The sequence below is a fragment of the Peromyscus californicus genome, unplaced genomic scaffold, assembly GCF_007827085.1.
Source record: "Peromyscus californicus insignis strain IS unplaced genomic scaffold, ASM782708v3 Scaffold_4__1_contigs__length_199733344, whole genome shotgun sequence".
In the NCBI taxonomy this organism is placed as follows: Eukaryota; Metazoa; Chordata; class Mammalia; order Rodentia; family Cricetidae; genus Peromyscus; species Peromyscus californicus.
The window spans coordinates 90,074,155-90,092,658 of record NW_026294562.1 but is presented as its reverse complement, the minus strand read 5'-3'; the positions used below and the strand labels follow the sequence as shown (position 1 = coordinate 90,092,658).

The window sequence follows — 18,504 nt, the reverse complement described above, 5'->3', positions numbered from 1 at the left end:
TAGTTATTGTACTTATTGTATATAGTTTTTCTTATTAGTTATAACTTTAATTTTTTATGTTTATTAGACAAAAAAGGGGAAATGTGGTGATATTTTATTTGTGCTTTGATAAATAAAGCTTGCCTGGAGATCACAGGGAAAAGGCTAGCCATTTTTAGTAAACAAGAAGTCAGGCAGCACATGCTCTTAATTCCTTAGCAGACAGGATCTCTGTGTGTTCAAGGCCACACTAGGGAACAGAGCCAAGTGTGGTGACGTATGCCTTTAATCCCAGTACCAACCATAGAGACCTGAAGGTCTGTACAGACAGAAAGTGACAGAGCTGTGTAGGAAGAGGAAGTGAAGTAGCTGAGCTAAGATAGCCAATGAGAGGGCAGAGCAGCAAGGCAATAAAGGTGTGGTAGACAGGAAGTAACTTGCATTTGGAAGCTGCAGAGTTGGTGAGGTAAGGTTGGCTAGAGGCTTTCTCTGCTCTCTCTAAGGCGTTAACCCAAATTTCTGGCTCCGTGTTGCTTAACAGTTGATATACTAACTAATAAATTTTATGTATAAGGTTTTGGGCTCTTCATGAAGTCAGACCTTGTAAAGCTGTGCTTGTCTTTCTCCTTAGCATAGTGCCTAAGTGGCACCCAGCCTGCAGACTGAAGTTCTTGAGTTCCTGAGTTGGGCACAGTACTGTGTTTGCAGTTAGCATGCTTTATTTAAATACTGTTATTTCAAAAGAGGTCTAGACCAGTGGTTCTCAACCTTCCTAAGGCTGCGTGCGACCCTTTAATACAGTTCCTCATGTTGTGATGACTCCCAACCATAACATTATTTTTGTTGCTACTTCATAACTGTAATTTTGCTAGTGTTATGACTCATAATATCAATATCTGATATGCAGGATATCTGATATGCATCCCCTGTGAAAGGGTCATTTGACCCCCAGAAGATTCACAACCCACAGGTTGAGAACCATTGGTCTAGATAGTCTCAGGCTGCTTATATTAGAATCAAGTTAAATTTGGAGGGCATCCTGTAGGACTACTTAGGAGTGATGGTGTGGCTTAGGAATGACATAGGAAAAACTGTCTAAAAAGCTTGAAGTCTAAGCAGAAGTTTACAAGTACAGCTTTGTCAGTGAGTAATCATAAAGTGAACTCACTCATGTAGTCACACTTGGGCCAAGGAAGTAGAAAGAATTAGATCCTCACAGTCTCCTTTGTGCCCCTTCCTTCTCCCTGAGGTAAACACTATCTTGACTTCTGGTGTGTGTGTGTGTGTGTGTGTGTGTGTGTGTGTGTGTGTGTGTGTGTGTGTGTGTACTTCATATAATCACACAGACTATATTATTTTTTTCATCTGTATTTTTGGCTAGTATTTGAGAGCTCTTAAAACTACATTGCTATATAGAATATATATAACATGTTGCTGTAATTCCATTTTACTACCAATGAGTATTTGAGGCTTTTAAAAGATAGTATTTATTAACTCTTAGTGCCCACGTATGTTTACAAATGTTCCTAAATACTGCCAGGAAGCTTTCCAAAGTGATCACACTCAGTTTTACTGTATAAGTACTATTATGGTTTATCTCCATTTCTGTGTTTAAAAGTTTCAGAATAGTGGAGTTAAAGGGGCTACATGTATGTAGTGTATCTACTAGAGCAGTCTGAGAGTAGGACCAGAGCTCTTAAGAGTGTCTGAGGGCTTGTTAATTATTGTCAGCTGGTAAGTGAATAGCTCTGGTTTGTTTCTTCGAATGTTCAGATACTTGATAAAAGTCTGGTTTTGCTAAAAAATCACTAATTTTCTTTCCTCAAACTAAAAAGTGAGTATATGTGCATGTGTGGACTGTAGTATTCAACCAATAAATTAATAGCTTTTAATCTTTAGTAATAATCTTTTTTTTGAGGCTTAACAGTTACACTACAAATTTAATGATTATTTAAAAACTTGTTTATTAGTTCAAAAGTATGTAGTATGGGTACTCAGTTTTGCCTGCATCATTAAATGGCTTAATTTCCTTGAATTTTTTTCACATATTTTCAGTTATTTTGCCAGTAATCTCTATTCACTGGATTCTGTCTTTGCCGAACAGAATCCTGCTGACCGTGTTAGTTGCCGGTAAATGAGCTATGACAGTAACACAAACTGTGGCTTGTGCCTTTTTACACTGTCAGAAATGTGTTGAATGTGAAGTTTGCAAGCCATGTCAGCTTAACTTCACCAATATTCCTGGTTTCACATGAAATTTCGACTCTTGCAGTCGTTAAATTATTTGTTACAGTTTGAGGTTAATCACTAGTACAACCCTAAAATTGCACATTACACTTCAAATAATATTTAGATTACAGACTGTTGTAAAAGGTTAAAGAATATAAAGGAGCCAAAGAAGTGTAGATTAAATTTAGGTGGCCAGTATTTGGCCCACAAATCAACTGATATAAAGATGAAAGTCTGAATAGTGTCAGTGTGGGCATTGTTAATAACAGGAGGATGGTGCTGAGCTGAGTACAAGGACAGGAGTTTGTTGCCCTGGTGATCTAGGCAGAGGCTGGAGGATGCATGATTAGTTCTTGAGAAAGTCATGGATTGGTGTGCCATGCTTCAGTCTATGTCTTGTTTTTGGTTTGATTCATTTCTGTTTAACATTTGCTGGTCATTTACTTACACCGAGAAATTGTTTTTCTTGCTCTAGTGTATCTTGGTAAGTTTAATGTACCTGCTTACTCCTGATATATGGTGGTGGTTGTTTATTTGTATAAATAATGTACTGAGTTATTCACCTTTACATTGGTGTCTGAATGGAGAAGCTTGGGGCAAGGTACAGCTAAGAAGCTGTGGCTGGACAGTTTATTCATAGCCCTAACTTGCTGGTTTTCAGAGGCATTTAAGTCCAACTCATTTTCAAAATTTAGTGATCCACGTGGGGTTTCCTTGATTACATGTAAAAATGTGTTTGGATTTATTATACATGTTGTTCAAGATTTTAGGACTTCTTGTACCTTGGTCTGTTTTCCTCCACTGTCCTGGGGTTTTTGTTACTCGTATTCTCGTGAATGAGTTTATCTGGGTAAAGTCTTTAAGTAGGTCATGTTTGGTGGGACAGGAAAATAAATCTACTGATGTTAGGTATAGGCTTACTTATTGACCAAGTATGATGTATTTTCATTAAAATTGATTATGACAATAATTAAATCCAGCTGGTGATTTTCTAGCTCCAGTTCTGAGTTTGACAATAGATTTCTTTGTATTTTCCTCCCTGTGGTTGGCTACATTTGAAAATGGCCCTCAGGGAGATGTTGGTAAAGTGAAGTTGCCTGAATCAATTAACAGATTTTGCGTTGCTGCATTTTGGCCTGTCAGCTTTGTATGTGGAACGATTTGAAGTTTTAAAGGATTCTTCATTTAGAATTCACTTTATTTCACACCCATCTCTTTATAAAGCAGGTTCTTGTCTATGATATGTACCCAGTAAATGGCAGGATACTCTGACATGAAGAAGGGTATGTTTTTCCTTCTGTAGTTGAGTTGTGCACCTTAGAACTGAATAGGACCTTTAAGATAATCTACTCCAGCCCTTCCATTTCCTCTGAACTGGTGTTGTGTGCTCAGTTATTTCTATGATTGATGTGTTTATCTCTCTAAAAGGTACGTAGAAATTTTTTTTTATGCTTTCTGTAACTGTGGAGTTTAGTTAAAAGATACTGGCTCAGATTAGATTCTGCTCATCCTTGTGTGCTTAGTGAACTTAGGGAAAAACAAAACAAAACAAAAAACCTTACTGGAAACTTATGGGAAATAATATCAGAAGGTATTACTTAGTCCAGGACCCCAGTCCATGGGATAGTGTCATCCACATGCAAGATGGATCTTCTTTTCCTTGCTTAAAGCTCTCTGGAAATATCCTACAGGCTCACTTAGATGAGTGCCTCATTAATGCCTTTGTTTTTTAATTCAGTAAAGTGGAAAATTGAAATTAACCATTACAACATTGTATTGAAAGTTTTAATTTAATTTTTTTTTTTTTTAAGTTTCATCACAGAGCAAGGGGATTTCTATTTTTTAAGTGGCAAATTTTTGTGCTTTTGTACTTATTGGAAGATCCTAAGAGTTTAAAAAGTTAAAAAATGAGAGAGGACTCTAATTTGAATCACCTAATCAGGTTTCCAAACTATTAACATATTACCCTTCCATTAATACTAGGATATTTGTTAAGTGGATACAGTTAAAAGAAGTTTATTTTGTGTGTAAGTTGATATCCTAGTCATTCTCTAATTCTCCATTTGTGGTCAGTTTAGGCTCTGTTTACCCATAAGACCTGCATGTTCTACAAATAAAAACAAGTTCAGATTAGTAGTAGCTTTAGCTTAAGTGGAAGTCTGGATTTGAATTATTAGTTAAGAATATCTTTTTTTTTTTTAAATTTATTTTGCAATACAATTCAGTTCTACATATCAGCCACAGATTCCCTTGTTCTCCCCCCTCCCGTCCCCCTCACCTTCCCTCCAACCCCCCCCCCCCCCCATTCCCATCTCCTCCAGGGCAAAGCCTTCCCCACAGACTGAGGTCAACCTGGTAGACTCAGTCCAGGTAGGTCTAGTCCCCTCCTCCCAGGCCGAGCCAAACAATCCTGCATAGGCCCCAGGTTTCAAACAGCCAACTCATGCAATGAGCACAGGACCCGGTCCCACTGCCTGGATGCCTCCCAAACAGATCAAGCCAATCAACTGTCTCACCCATTTGGAGGGCCTGATCCAGTGGGGACCCCTCAGCCATTGGTTCATAGTTCATGTGTTTCCATTCATTTGGCTATTTGTCCCTGTGCTTTATCCAACTTTGGTCTCAACAATTCTCGCTCATATAAACCCTCCTCTTTCTCGCTAATTGGACTCCCAGAGCTCCACCCGGGGCCTAGCCGTGGATCTCTGCATCCAGATCCCTCAGTAGTTGGATGAGGTTTCTAGCACAACAATTAGGGTGTTTGGCCATCCCATCACCAGAGTAGGTCAGTTCGGGCTAAGAATGTATCTTAAGCAGCATTGTGGTATGTTTATCTTAATGCAATTTTAAATGAAAATACTCTTTTTTTAAAACAGCTGTTGGAAAACACTTTTGGCAAGTAAACTTGAGTGAATTCCTTGAAAGCAGTGGTAGTACTTGGTATTCAGCACTTTGTTAGACTTTTAAATTGTTTTTGCCAATCTTTTGAATCAGAAAATACTTGGAGAAACTTCTAGTTGCTAGGTGTCTTCACCCTTTCCAGGAGGGAAGGTTAATCCTGTGCGGTTCTAAAGAGTGCAGTGCTGTAGCTGCTTGCCCACTGATGGTAGGAGCTTGTTAAACTCATTCACTAATTGATTCTTTGTTGGTTACTTCTTGGATTTTCTACCTTTATGTGAATTGCTGATTTCCAAACATGGTGTATCTTTGTTCCTTTTTTAGAGTAATTAATTTGTAGTTGCAATTTTTTTTTTTTCCAAGACAGAGTTTCTCTGTGTAGCTTTGGAGCCTGTCCTGGAACTTGCTTTGTAGACCAGGCTGGCCTCAAACTCACAGAGATCCGCCTGGCTTTGCCTCCTGAGTGCTGGGATTAAAGGTATGTGCCACCACCGCCCAGCTAGATGCAATATTTTTAAACCTTTACTGGATTTGTTTTTTGATAACTTCATACATGTGGAAAGGGCAGTCTTATTACTGTAATTCCTTATCTCCTTTTTACCCCTATTAATTCTCTTTCAATTTTTTTTTTTTTAGATCCATAGAGTTTGACTAGGATTATCTGTGACTATGGATATGGTTCTATCCATCAGCACTTGGTGGGTTTCTTAGTGGGGTATACAACTGAAGACAATACTGCCCCTTCCCCAGAATCCATTAGTAGCCAGTGATTCAGCAGGGAGGAATAGAGCCCCGCGGACTCCTTCCTGGTCAATGATTGATTGTTGATAGGTCCCATCTTGTTTAGACTTATTGTAGATAGTCATAGCTGTTGTGACAGGCTGTGCCATGCCTAGAAGACAACATTTCAGCAATCTTCCTTCCTGTCTTCCAGTTCTTACATTCTTTTCACCCCTTTTCCTTGAAGTTTCCTGGGCCTTAGAAGGCGTGGTATAAATGTCCTAACCACGTAGCTGACACTTATTCTCAGTACCTTGAGCAGCCATTGGTCTCTACATTCCTTACTGTACATTGCAAAGAGAAGTTTCTTTGACTCTTAAAATAACATTTGTCTGGATATAAATATAGATATTTAGAGAATAGCTTGGTGCTGTAGTAATTTACCAAAAGAACAGTAAGTAGTAAGTGTCCCCTTTAGGGCCTAAGACCTCTCTCTGTAGCCATGGGGTTTTGGATCAGGTTACAGTACCAGATATGAATTCTCTGTTGTGGAGTAGGCCTCAAATACAGTAAGAGAACAGTTGGTTACTCCCATAATAGTCATGCACCATTGTATGGGTGAGCACATCTTGCATGTCAGGTTGGTATTGCAGATTGTAGGGATCATGGCTGAGTAAGACCATTGATGCCTTTACTCCTCCAGCAGACATAGTACCTTCAGGCACAGTGAAAGCTTACTAGCAGGGAGGAAGCTTCCAACCTGTTCCAGCTTGATTCTCTGCACTTTGCAACCAAGGTATGTGATGTTTTCAGCAATAGGGTCTTATTAAGTTCTGTTGGGCAACCAACGTGAGTGGCAAAGAGCCTGTATTGTTTGGGAGGCCTCCTCGACCAGTACCTCATTGGGAGTTTTGTTAAGTTACTTTTGGCTTTAAAGGTCATCATTATGTAGATGCAATGTTCTTATAACTGGTTTGAATGATATTTATAAATGGCTTGGAGGGTATTTATAAAACTTCAATATCTTCCTGGTGTTTTCATTATCCTACTTTGTAATTGGGTTGTGAAGGACTAGGCATTTGGTTTTGGTAGCTGATTTTGATTTTGGAGATATCTTTTTTCTAAGAATTTTTCCTGAGATGGGATTGCTGGTTGAGAGCTTCCTGGAATATACATTAAGGGCCAGGAGCAGACAGATAGGCCATGCCTTAAAATCTATACTGGAGACAAAATGCTGTATAGATTTTTTTTTTCTTTTCTTCTCTTCTGTTGGCTGTTTTTGTTTCCTTTCTGCAGATCTGCTTTTTCCACCTCCTGAAGGATGTTTGGTGCACCCTGAAACTTAGCCTATTTCAGTTTTGCCCCAAGCACCCAATTGGATGCTCCCCTAAGTATATACAAATTTTAAGACTAGAGCCAATATTTATTTAGGAAATGAGACTGCCAGGAACAGTTCTGCTGTTCTTTGTGCATGCTTTCTGATTACCTTGATGACTTCATATTCTAATCCAGCTTCTTGATCCTGAGTTTTTTCTCCTGGGTTTCAGTGGGAAGATGTTAAATACAGCTCTGACTTCCTTAGAGTGCTTTTCTTCTTCTGCCATGGCCTCTCTGTCAATTCATTCTTATCTGTTCTTCTGCTTTATTCTTCTCCCCTTATTTTGCTTATTCGTGAAGTTTTTTGTTTCTAGATTTTAAAAAATGTTTTTAGTTGAAATAGAAATGACACCACTTCCTCCTCCATTTCCTCCCTCCAGCCTCTCCCGGCTACCCTCTCTTGAATTCCTCCCATGCCACACAACTCAACTTGATAGCCTTTTTTTCTTTGATTGTATGTTACATACAGTCATATATGTATGTATGTGTATGCAAAAATAAATGTAACCTGTTATGTCCATTTTTTTGCTGATTTTTATATATATGGTTTCAAGGCTGAGCAGCTGGCATTGGACAACCAATAAGGGAGAGGCTACTTCTTCCAGCAATTAAGAAGTTGCCTGTAGTTCTTTATCTCGGAGTGAGATTTCTAAATTTTCTCCTTCTCACATTATCTTGTCCATTATATTTCTAGGAGAGACTATTTCATGGCTGATTTACTGGTATTCTGGTTCTTAAAATCTTTTCATTCCCTTTCAGTGATGTTCCCTGAGCCATAGATGCAGGAACTGTGTGATGTAAATGTTACCTGTTGGGCTTGGCTCCCCATAATTGGATCTCTGCATTGTATACAGTTGTTTTCTGCGATGCTCTCCATTTTCTGTAAAGAGAAGCTTTTTTGAGGAGTAGTTGCCACACTTGTCTAGGAAAGATGGCTTACACTTTCAGATTTTTATAGAACATTTATAAATTATGAGAACCTTGAACATAAGCACATAGATCTATTAGAATTTCCAGCTTAAATGAGACTTTAGCATTGAAGCTTTTTTTCTTCTCTGATTGCATTGCATGCCCTCAGGCATGTGTTAATATTTCATTCTATGCATATGGATTTCTAAATAACATAGAGCTTGGATTTCAATATAGTATAGTCTTGGTTTTAACATATTTCATAGATCTTCTTCCTATACTCACTCCATTCATCCCCTACCTCCCATTTTCTTGTATATTTTTCCACCCCCTCTCTCTCTCTTTTTTTTTTTTTTTTGTTGTTGTTGCTTATTGTCATGAATGTGTAGAAGAAAGGATTTGATGTTACCTCTTCCTATTTAAGTGATTGATGACAGGTGACTGGCACCTGGCAGTGTTATTCAATCTTAGTGATTTGAGACTGCTGACCTCCATTCAGAGTTATAAATTTCTTTGGGAAGAGAAAACCATCATTCGGTTGTATTCAACGTTTCACAGAGGTTGAATGAATATTTGAGTTCTGAATATAATGTTTTAGAGATCTTTTAAATACAACTGTACTAAAGAAACTTGGGGCCTGAAAAGGTGAGTGACTTGTCTGTGGTGATCCAGGAAAGAACAAGGTCTTGAGGAGCTGCAGTCTATTCTTGCTTCCTCTGTACTATAATGAACCAAAGGAGTCTTCTCTTATCAATATTCAATTTTGATTTTTGCCAATCTTTTAAAATATTTATGTGGAAACTGAGAGGTTTTTTAAATAAGATTGAACATACATTCATAAACTAATGCGTATGTTGTCATGTTTCTCTCATAGTCAAAATGGTTTCAATCCCAGAATACTATGAAGGCAAGAATATCCTCCTCACAGGAGCTACTGGTTTCTTAGGGAAGGTGCTTCTGGAAAAGTTGCTGAGATCTTGTCCTAAGGTGAATTCAGTCTATGTTTTGGTGAGACAGAAAGCTGGACAAACACCACAAGAGCGTGTTGAAGAAATCCTTAGTGGCAAGGTAAGTGTAGAGGATGATAATTCAGAAGGGGACAAAAGTATATGCTTGTGTATGAATTTTGTGAAGCATCATTAGCTTAGTATATTGTTTCAGTATCTCCACTGCCCACTTCCCCCCCAAAAAAACCCTGGGGAAAAATTGCTCAGTTCCTGCAGTGTGGCAGTGAACTTGAATCAGGAAATGAAAACAGCTTTCTTTTATGCTAGATCAAATTTTTTATAAGGTTAAACTACTATTATGATTGATATTTCAAGTATGCTTTTAGAATAGTTGAGATGGGTTATTTGTAGCTATCAGCTAGTTTAGTCTTCAGATAACAATAATTAGTTTCTGAAGTACCTACTACCATGCTGTGAGACTATGTTTTAATGTACTTTATAAGTACTAGAATTAGTCCTCATAATAGTAATGGTAGCAGGATCACATTTCTCATTTGGCAGAAGACAGAGGGATCATATAAAGTGTTAACCATTTTGAACTTTTAGAAAAATATTACTAAAAAACTGGAAATTAGCAAAAAGTAAAACTATTTCAGAATCATAATAAGCTAGTGAATTCCCCCAGAAGGAATAAATTTATATGACAATATAGATAGTAAATTTCAATTTTCGAGATCAGTTTTGATAAATATAAGGAATCTGACTGCAGGCATAGTTCAGAAAGGATTTTCACTTATTTAAGAATGAGAATGATACTTGTTTGTGTACTTAAATTCTGGGTTTTTTTTGTTATTGTTTGTTTTTTGCTTTTGTTTTTATTTTTTCGAGACAGGGTCTCTCTGTGTAGCCCTTGCTGTCTTGGAACTCATAGATTCTAATTTTAAAAAAAAGGCAATAAAAGAAAAACCATATCTAGCAAACCCCTCCACAACTACCAGCCAGATTTTTCACTGTGAATAACCTTCATAGGAGTTTATGGTACTTCTTTGATTGGAACATATTGTCCTGTCATAATATTTCTAAGACCATACACATCAGGTACTCTAAATTATGTTGCTTTTTTTTTTTTTTCAAAGCCTGAGATGTAAGTTCCTTTCTCAGAAGTTTAGAAACTATCTTTATACTTTTCAGGTTTTCCAGTTAGTCTATAGTAGTCTCCCTTAACTGTTACCTCTCCTTTTATTCTTTGCTTCCTTTAAGACTCAGGAGAAAGGAATCATTAAGAGGCTAGGAGACCACTACTCTTACTCTGAGTAAAAACACCTCATGTGTGTTTTGTTGCTTTCTTGGCCTTTTGCTTTTATTAGTGTTGGCATTTTACTATGAAGTGCTTGTGACTACTGTGTTTAGTCCCTGTCCCGGTAGTCCTCCTTCCTAGTAAAAGGTTCTCTTTCAGTTTTAAGAAGAGAGAGTATAAAGGTGTCAAGAGGAGATTAGAAGTAACGTTATTGAAGTTGATGCCGTGTTTGAAATTGAGAACCCGAGTGAAATGTAACATTTTTGAGCATAAGTGAGGTATTTAGGGTAGTGTTTGTAAAATGTCTTAATTGGTAATGAAAGGAGATAATTTATGTTAAAATTTTATTGAACTGTTATGATTTAACCTATACCTAAAGTGTTTTATCCCCAAATATTTGAAAAGGAAACTGAAATACGTTTTTTTTCTTTCTTGTACTTCTAGTTCCCACCTAATACATATTCCACTACATAATCCTGGTTCCCAGATGTATAGCATTACTAGTAAATAAATAAAAATGAATGCTTTTTGTGTCAAACCATTCATGTGTTATTCATGTGAAATTAGTGGAAAGTTTTGTTTTTGTTCTTTTTTGGGTTTTTGAAACAGGGTTTCCCTGTATAGATCTGGCTGTCTCAGAACTCACTCTGTAGTTCAGGCTGGCTTGAACTCATAGAGATACCTCTGCCTCCTGAATGCTGGGATTAAAGGTGGGCACCACTACCACTCACATTAGTAGGAAGTTTTAAAGCACACTATGATTTTGAAACTGAAATAAAGAGCATAGATAGAACGTATATACCAAAGAGGGCCTGTTAACTTAAGCATTTTCATCCTTCAGCATAATTAACATTTTGGGCTGGATAGTATTTTGTTACAAAGTACTGCTGCATTATTGGGTGATCAGCATTCCTGGCCTTTGTAAATTAGGCCCCAGTTGTAACAAGTATTTCCAGATATCACCAAATGTTTCCTGAGGACCAGAATTGCCTCAGGTTGAGAACCATTGATTTATGGGAATGCCTCAAGGAAAATAAACTTGATTGGATAGTGTGGATTTAATTAAAATTAGAATAGTTGATCATAGACTGTGGATATAAATACATAACTCAAGTCAGTGTTAGAGTACTTGCCTGGAATATGTGAAGAGGCCCTGGGTTCCATCCTCAGCACCCTCCCCAACAAAAAAGTGCAATAGCTGGCCATAAAGTAAGCTTTAAAAGATTCAAGGCTGGGTGGTGGTGGCGCACGCCTTTAATCCCAGCACTCGGGAGGCAGAGCCAGGCGGATCTCTGTGAGTTCGAGGCCAGCCTGGGCTACCAAGTGAGTCCCAGGAAAGGCGCAAAGCTACACAGAGAAACCCTGTCTCGAAAAACCAAAAAAAAATTCAAAAAGTATCAGTATACTTAAAGTAGGAAGTAATGGGCATACTGTTGGGTTTCAATAACTGGAGAAGATGGTATTGAAAAAAGAGATAATGGCTGATAAAGGGAAGATTTAACCATTGAAGCAGCATGAACATGTCCTCGGTGTAGATTGAGGTGTTAAAAAGTACTTGTGGCCCTCCCCTAGGCTCCTCTTTCTTTGCTTGCCTCTGAAATGTTGATATTCTAAAGGTACCTATCATAATCCTTGACCTGGTTTTATTAGGTCCGGTGAAGTAGTTGTACAGCACCCTCTGTCAGTTGAATGGTTGTTTTTTAAATTAGATTTGGAAGTAGTTTGTATAGTTTGGATTTGGGGTGCTCATTGCTGTTCCTGTCTGTTCCATTCTCAGGACTTCCTTCAGTTATTAACTGTGTGTGGTCAGTATAATCTATATGGTTCTTTCTCTCCCTTTCTGAACTGCAGTCCCACAAAACTAAACCTTTATTAGACTTCTCTTCTAGGATATAATGATGGTAATGTGTAGTCAACATTCCGAAGACTGACTTTGAATCTTCAATGTTCTTTATTTTCAGTGTTTCTAATCTAATGACTTTACTCACTTAACAGATATTTGAGATTGTATCTTTCAGGTTCTCTATGTAGGGTCTAGCAGATTAGCTGAAGTCCTTGCCCTCCTAGAATAGCATTTATCTACCCCACCCCAAAAAAAAAAAATCCCAAACAAGTCCAGTTGATGTTTCTTTCTAAAATGTACGGTTTTTTTCATCCTGTGCAGGAATGATATTCTGCTTTGAAATTTCAGGGTCTTCTCCCTCTCACTTTTGTCCCTATCACTCACCCGTGTGCCTACATGTTCTGTTGATTCTTCAGGTCTCTGATTCAATGTCATTTCCTCTAAGAACTTTCTGTAACTCTTAACTCCAGGGGATACCAAATCTTCTGGCACTGTTGGCACTGCACTCCGGTGTATAGACACATACACATATAATTAAACAGTTTTTAAAACCTTTTAAAAGAGTCAAGCAATTAACTGGCAGTGTTGGAGGGTGAGACTTATCATTGTCCACATGTCTGTTATTTCTTAAAGCTGTTCTGAGGCATAAGGCAGTCTGAGTAGCCAGCATGGACAGTTAATGTTTGTGCTGCTGACTGCCATCTCTCTTTCTAGAAGCACCTCTTGAACTCTCTTGAGTCTCAACTCTATGAGCAATCTTCTATGCCCCATGAAATTTAAAATTTTAAAGTTGGCTGTTCTTGGTGGGGAAATGGTTTGTAAAGCTTTTGGGAAGTGAGAAACACTATCCTAGAATAAAAATCTTCCTGTTTGATAGCTTTTTGACAGGTTGAGAGATGAAAATCCAGATTTTAAAGAGAAAATTATAGCAATCAACAGTGAACTCACCCAACCTAAACTCGCTCTCAGTGAAGAAGATAAGGAGGTCATTATAGATTCTACCAATATCATATTCCACTGTGCAGCTACTGTAAGATTTAATGAAAATTTAAGGTAAGTACAGATACTTGTTAACATTTGAATTTCATATGTTACAAATGTAATTTTAATTCCACCTTCTAGTGAGGTTGTTTTGAAAGTGATGTGAAACTGAATTTCAGTGTCCTGTGGAAGTTAGTAAGATTCTTTTATTTTTATAATCATTTTGCAAATAAAAAACAGCTAGTATATGCTGATTAGAAAACCTTGCCATGATGTTATAAAATAGGACAGAGGCAAGCAATGGACTGGAAGAAAGCAGAGTGTACTTGGGTAAGAAGCAGGAATAGTTACTCAGCTGTGTTGTCTACCTTTTCATGAAGTGTTGTTAGAATCGACTACCCCAACAGCTGTTTGCTTCCACTCTTCACCATGTATTCTAGAACAGTAATCAAAATTAAGCTCAAGTTTTATATACTAAGATAGAAATAGCTTTCATGTTATAGTCACCTTGTTTATATTTCAAAAACTCTGCTTTGGTAGCATTGTTAAGAGACAGGGTCACATGAGAAATAAAGTTGAATTTTAAACCTAATTTGAACTTCAGGATACATCCTGCTTCTAGAAAAAAAAAAAAAACCTGCCAACACAGGGAAATCTGAGAGTCTTTTTTTTTTTTTTTTTCTTTCTTGGTTTTTCGAGACAGGGTTTCTCTGTGTAGCTTTGTGCCTTTCCTGGAACTCACTTGGTAGCCCAGGCTGGCCTCGAACTCACAGAGATCCGCCTGGCTCTGCCTCCCGAGTGCTGGGATTAAAGGCATGCACCACTGCCCGGCCGAAATCTGAGAGTCTTACCGTGACAGCTGAGAAAGAGAGGGAATTGGTCTTTCCCAGGAATGAGTCCCCTAACTGGTTATCCAATATCAACTAGTAAATCCTTAAAACATGCAATATGAGCAACACTAAATGGACTTGGCAAGTTGTGTTTATGTATTTATTGATATATATGTGCATGTATATACATGTATACATAAAAAAATGAGGCTATGAATTTGAGAGGCAGAAGGGATAATAGGAGGGGCTAGGGAGAGGAGAACAAGGGGGAAATGATGTAAATACAGTATAGATATATGAAATTTTTTTAAGTTAATTATATAAAGGAATTTTCTTACTGATGAAGGTATAAATTCCTATGAGATGAAATGTAAGTATTGCTTTACATATATTTTCAAAGTTATTTGTTTCTATCTTTATTTGAAGAATAACATGTTCTAAGTGATCAGTATTTTAAAAATAAAATGAGGGGCTCGAGAGATGGTTCAGTGGTTAAGAGTAATGGTTGCTTTTCCAAAGGACCTGGGTTGATTTCCAACACTCACATGATGGCTCACAGCCATCTGTAGCTCATTGCAGGGGATTGGCTGACCTCTTCTAGCCTCCACTGACACCAGGCACATATGTGGTGCACAGACGTATATGCAGTCAAAACATCCATACACATGAACTAAAAAATAAACCTTTTTGTTTTTTCGAGACAAGGTTTCTCTGTGTAGTTTTTGGTGCCTGTCCTGGATCTCTCTCTGTAGACCATGCTGGCCTCGAACTCACAGAGATCCGCCTGGCTCTGCCTCCCGAGTGCTGGGATTAAAGGTGTGTGTCACTGCCGCCCGGCCATAAATAAATCTTCTTAAAAAATAGATGTACATTTCAAATAATGACAATTAATAACACTTACTTTTGATGGTGTGTCTAAAAGACAGTTTTATGTTAATTTTATGATATAGTCTTATACTAGTTTAAATGATAAAGCATTTGTATTTATGAAGCCCTTTAAAATGTTCAAAAGGTTAAGCTCTGACTGCTAATGATTTTGGCAGTAGCCTCCATATTTTTCAAACATAGAAGTGTAACTCTTGATAATAATTACATTGTGTGAGAGCACAAGGCCAAGCATTTGTGTATGTGAAGAGACTATCACTGTCTCTTAGAGTTCTGGGGTTGTGCTTTCCATTCTTCAGAACATTGCTAATTTGTCAGTTCCTTCTGTCATAACTTTACTTAGCTTGTCCTAGGCGAATCCATTTTATTCCTGAGGCAGCTGAGGCAATACTATAGAGAAAAGGAAAAATTTTGGAGTTACACACCTTAGTTCTAGTCTTGACCTAGTTGTTTATTAACTGAAGAGTTTGGACAAGTTCTTAACCTCCTTGAAGTTGAGTTTGCTTGCCTATAAATTGGTACTTCTCAGAAGATGTTCTTCTTCCTTTTGCAAAGTTTAAGTGATGTGTCATTTTACCTCTCTACCACAGAGTCACTGAGTCTCTAAGTCGTTGCTTTACTCACTCTCTTTAAATTCTTTTGTGAGGCAGCAGGTGACACATTCAGTGATTGTCATGTGTTTAGAATCCAAAAGTGACAAAATAATATAATCACTGTAGTATAATCTCGCTTTATTAGATATATATATCATGTATGTTATATATACATGTCTTTCTGTATTGATGGTAGTTGTTTTTAGTTTTATCTGCATATTATTATTCCCACGATGAACATATGTTATTCTTCAAATAAAGATAGAAACAAATAACTTTGAAAATATATGTAAAGCAATACTTACATTTCATCTCATAGGAATTTATACCTTCATCAGTAAGAAAATTCCTTTATATAATTAACTTAAAAAAATTTCATATGTGTATACTGTATTTACATCATTTCCCCCTTGTTCTCCTCTCCCTAGCCGCTCCTCTATTATCCCTTCTGCCTCTCAAATTCATAGCCTCATTTTTTTATGTATACATGTATATACATGCACATATATATGAATAAATACATAAACACAACTTGCCAAGTCCATTTAGTGTTGCTCATATTTTATGTTTTAAGGATTTACTAGTTGATATTGGATAACCAGTTAGGGGACTCATTCCTGGGAAAGACCAATTCCCTCTCTTTCTCAGCTGTCACGGTAAGACTCTCAGATTTCCCTGTGTTGGCAGGTTACCTGGTGTTGTCATTGTTCAGTTTTGTTTAGGCAGCCATATTACTGAGATTTCATGGGTGCAGCTTTCTTCTCATAGCAGACCTCCCGGGCCTCTCTTAGAATTTCTTTGCCCCTCTTTTGTGATGTTCCCTGAGCAGGAGTTGATCAGAGATGTATCAGTTGGGGCTAAGCACTGAAAAGTCTTTTTTTTTTTTTCTTTTAAACATTTAAGCTTTTCCCTTGCATGTATATTTGCATATAGATCTAACATTGCACTTTAAATAATATTTTCAAGATTATGAATATACTCTTTGATTTTTATTTTAATCAAGCTGTAGTAGCTCAGGCTAACCTTAATATTATGCTCCTTCTGCCTCAGCCTCCCAAATGCTGGGATTATAGTCATATACTACTTTGCTTGTCTATTACTGATTTTTAGTGGATGCTTTATTTTTCCTTAGAATTCATTACTATAAAATGGCTAGTCTATAAATTTTCCCCTCATAGTTCATGCTTTCATTATTTTCTTTAAAATCAAAAGAAAGCATTTATACAGTCACATGAAATTTAGTGTGTTTTCAGAGGCTGGTGCATAATACAAATTGTGGTATAGTTCTCATTGACTTAAAGGGGAAAACTAGGTGCATTTAAAGGGGAATTTTATTAACAGCAAACATTAATTAGGGTAAAACACATCAAAGTAACCTTTACTGGAAGGACCACAGTATATTACTTTTGTGCTCTCCTTGGATTAAGAAGACTACCATTAATGGTAAAGATATTTTTTCATTATTCTAATTTCTTATACTAGAGAGACCATATTGGAAAGCCTAGATGATTTATTGTTTTCCTCCCTTTGTTAAGTCATGACTGTTCACTGCCCTAGCCCTAGTCACCACACCATAACTATCTCTATGAGGTAGATCTAATGGATGTTGACATCTAACTATTGGTAGAACATTAGACTTGAGCCAGATATTCAGAAAAACTGGAAATAGCCTATAATAGCCACCTAGGGGAAAACTACTTAAAACTAACCATCACCATCCTCTAAGCCACATATATCACATGATATAAAATTGTTACTTCTGAGGGGATGTAGGAGGAGGAGACTCACCATAACACTGTGCCTAGTGCCTTGGGGAAGAACCAAGGTAAACTTGTTGTGGACCCTTTCATAAAGCCCCGGAGCATATGCTAACTATGTTGATAAAGGACTAAATGCAGGTAGTACTGATTGGCATATGTTGAGAGTTGAGGAGCCAAGCTCATTAATTTTCGGTCATGTTTCTCAAATATTGAAGTGGGGAGAAATTGACAGGAATAAAGGGGTGAGGAAGGAGAAGGGGAATAAGTAGTTGTGTAAGTAGTTGGTCACAGGGTCTTGTAGTCACTAGGTGGGACAGTATCAGCTGTGTAGAGAGCATTATCAAGAGGCCAGAGGCCATCATGAGGTCAAAAACAGAAGAGAGGGAAGAATAAACAGATTGTTTGGGGAAAGAACATGAGATTTCAGGAGTGGAGCCGTTCTAGATGATGAGGCCCCAGGTAAAGAGTATGGAGTCGGTTTTCCAAAAGGAGTGAAGTATAGATTAAGATAAAGGAATGATGAAGTCTAAGTGTATTAGTCTTAAACTTTAAGAATGTAATATGATTAGAAAAAGCTAGGAAGGGCCTGTGGTGAATCCTGGTGCTTGTGTGGGCACTTTGTGTTGATGGCTTTTTTTCTAGTTCTGGCTCTGTCTCATGCTGTGAACTCTTTGTAAGTGCTCCTGTAGGGAAATCTGCCTTTAATAAAAATATTATCTGCCTCTTTCCACCTCTAAAGAAAACTACAGCAACTGGAAAACATGTTTTAAAATGTAGATTTCTTGATTGTACTTGTCCCGAATCTTAAGATACATTTATGATTTCATAAAGCAAAACATGAGAACTTTATTTCTGTTTACTTACTTTCTGGTCTATCATGTAATGGACTCAGCCTGAAGTTCAACAAAATAGAAGCTAGTATTTCTATTGAGTGAGGTTAAAACTAACCTGGCAGATACTAAATTAACTTACGTTGTTTTAATATGGCTTCAGGTTTGGGCTCTCAGGTACAAATAGAGTGGAGAGACTCAAGGCACAGGAGTGTGCCTCCTGATTTATTCCTCATTTCAGTGACCTAGAAACTCTTGTCACCATCCTCAGGACAGTGCAACAGAATATCCCTTGTGTCTTTTCTCTAAAACATCATTCTCTTTATCCCCATTGTTTTGTAAATGAGAAAGAAAATAATGCGTTCTCTATTGCTCTAGTGGGTAGTATCCTCCCTGTGAAAGGTTTTTTGTTAGATTTCCATTTGA

At 37.4% G+C, this 18,504-nt stretch overlaps 1 protein-coding gene across 3 annotated transcripts in view; it reads left to right on the top strand.

The window, feature by feature from the left end:
* Nucleotides 1-18,504, top strand: part of Far1 (fatty acyl-CoA reductase 1) — a 62,063-nt gene that overhangs the window by 17,443 nt on the left and 26,116 nt on the right. For all 3 annotated transcript variants that reach the window (XM_052760634.1, XM_052760635.1, XM_052760632.1), the window contains 2 exons: nt 8,987-9,180; nt 13,077-13,252. In XM_052760634.1, coding sequence (XP_052616594.1) covers nt 8,992-9,180; nt 13,077-13,252 — 365 coding nt within the window. In that variant the 5' untranslated portion in view covers nt 8,987-8,991. The remainder of the gene's footprint in view (nt 1-8,986; nt 9,181-13,076; nt 13,253-18,504) is intronic.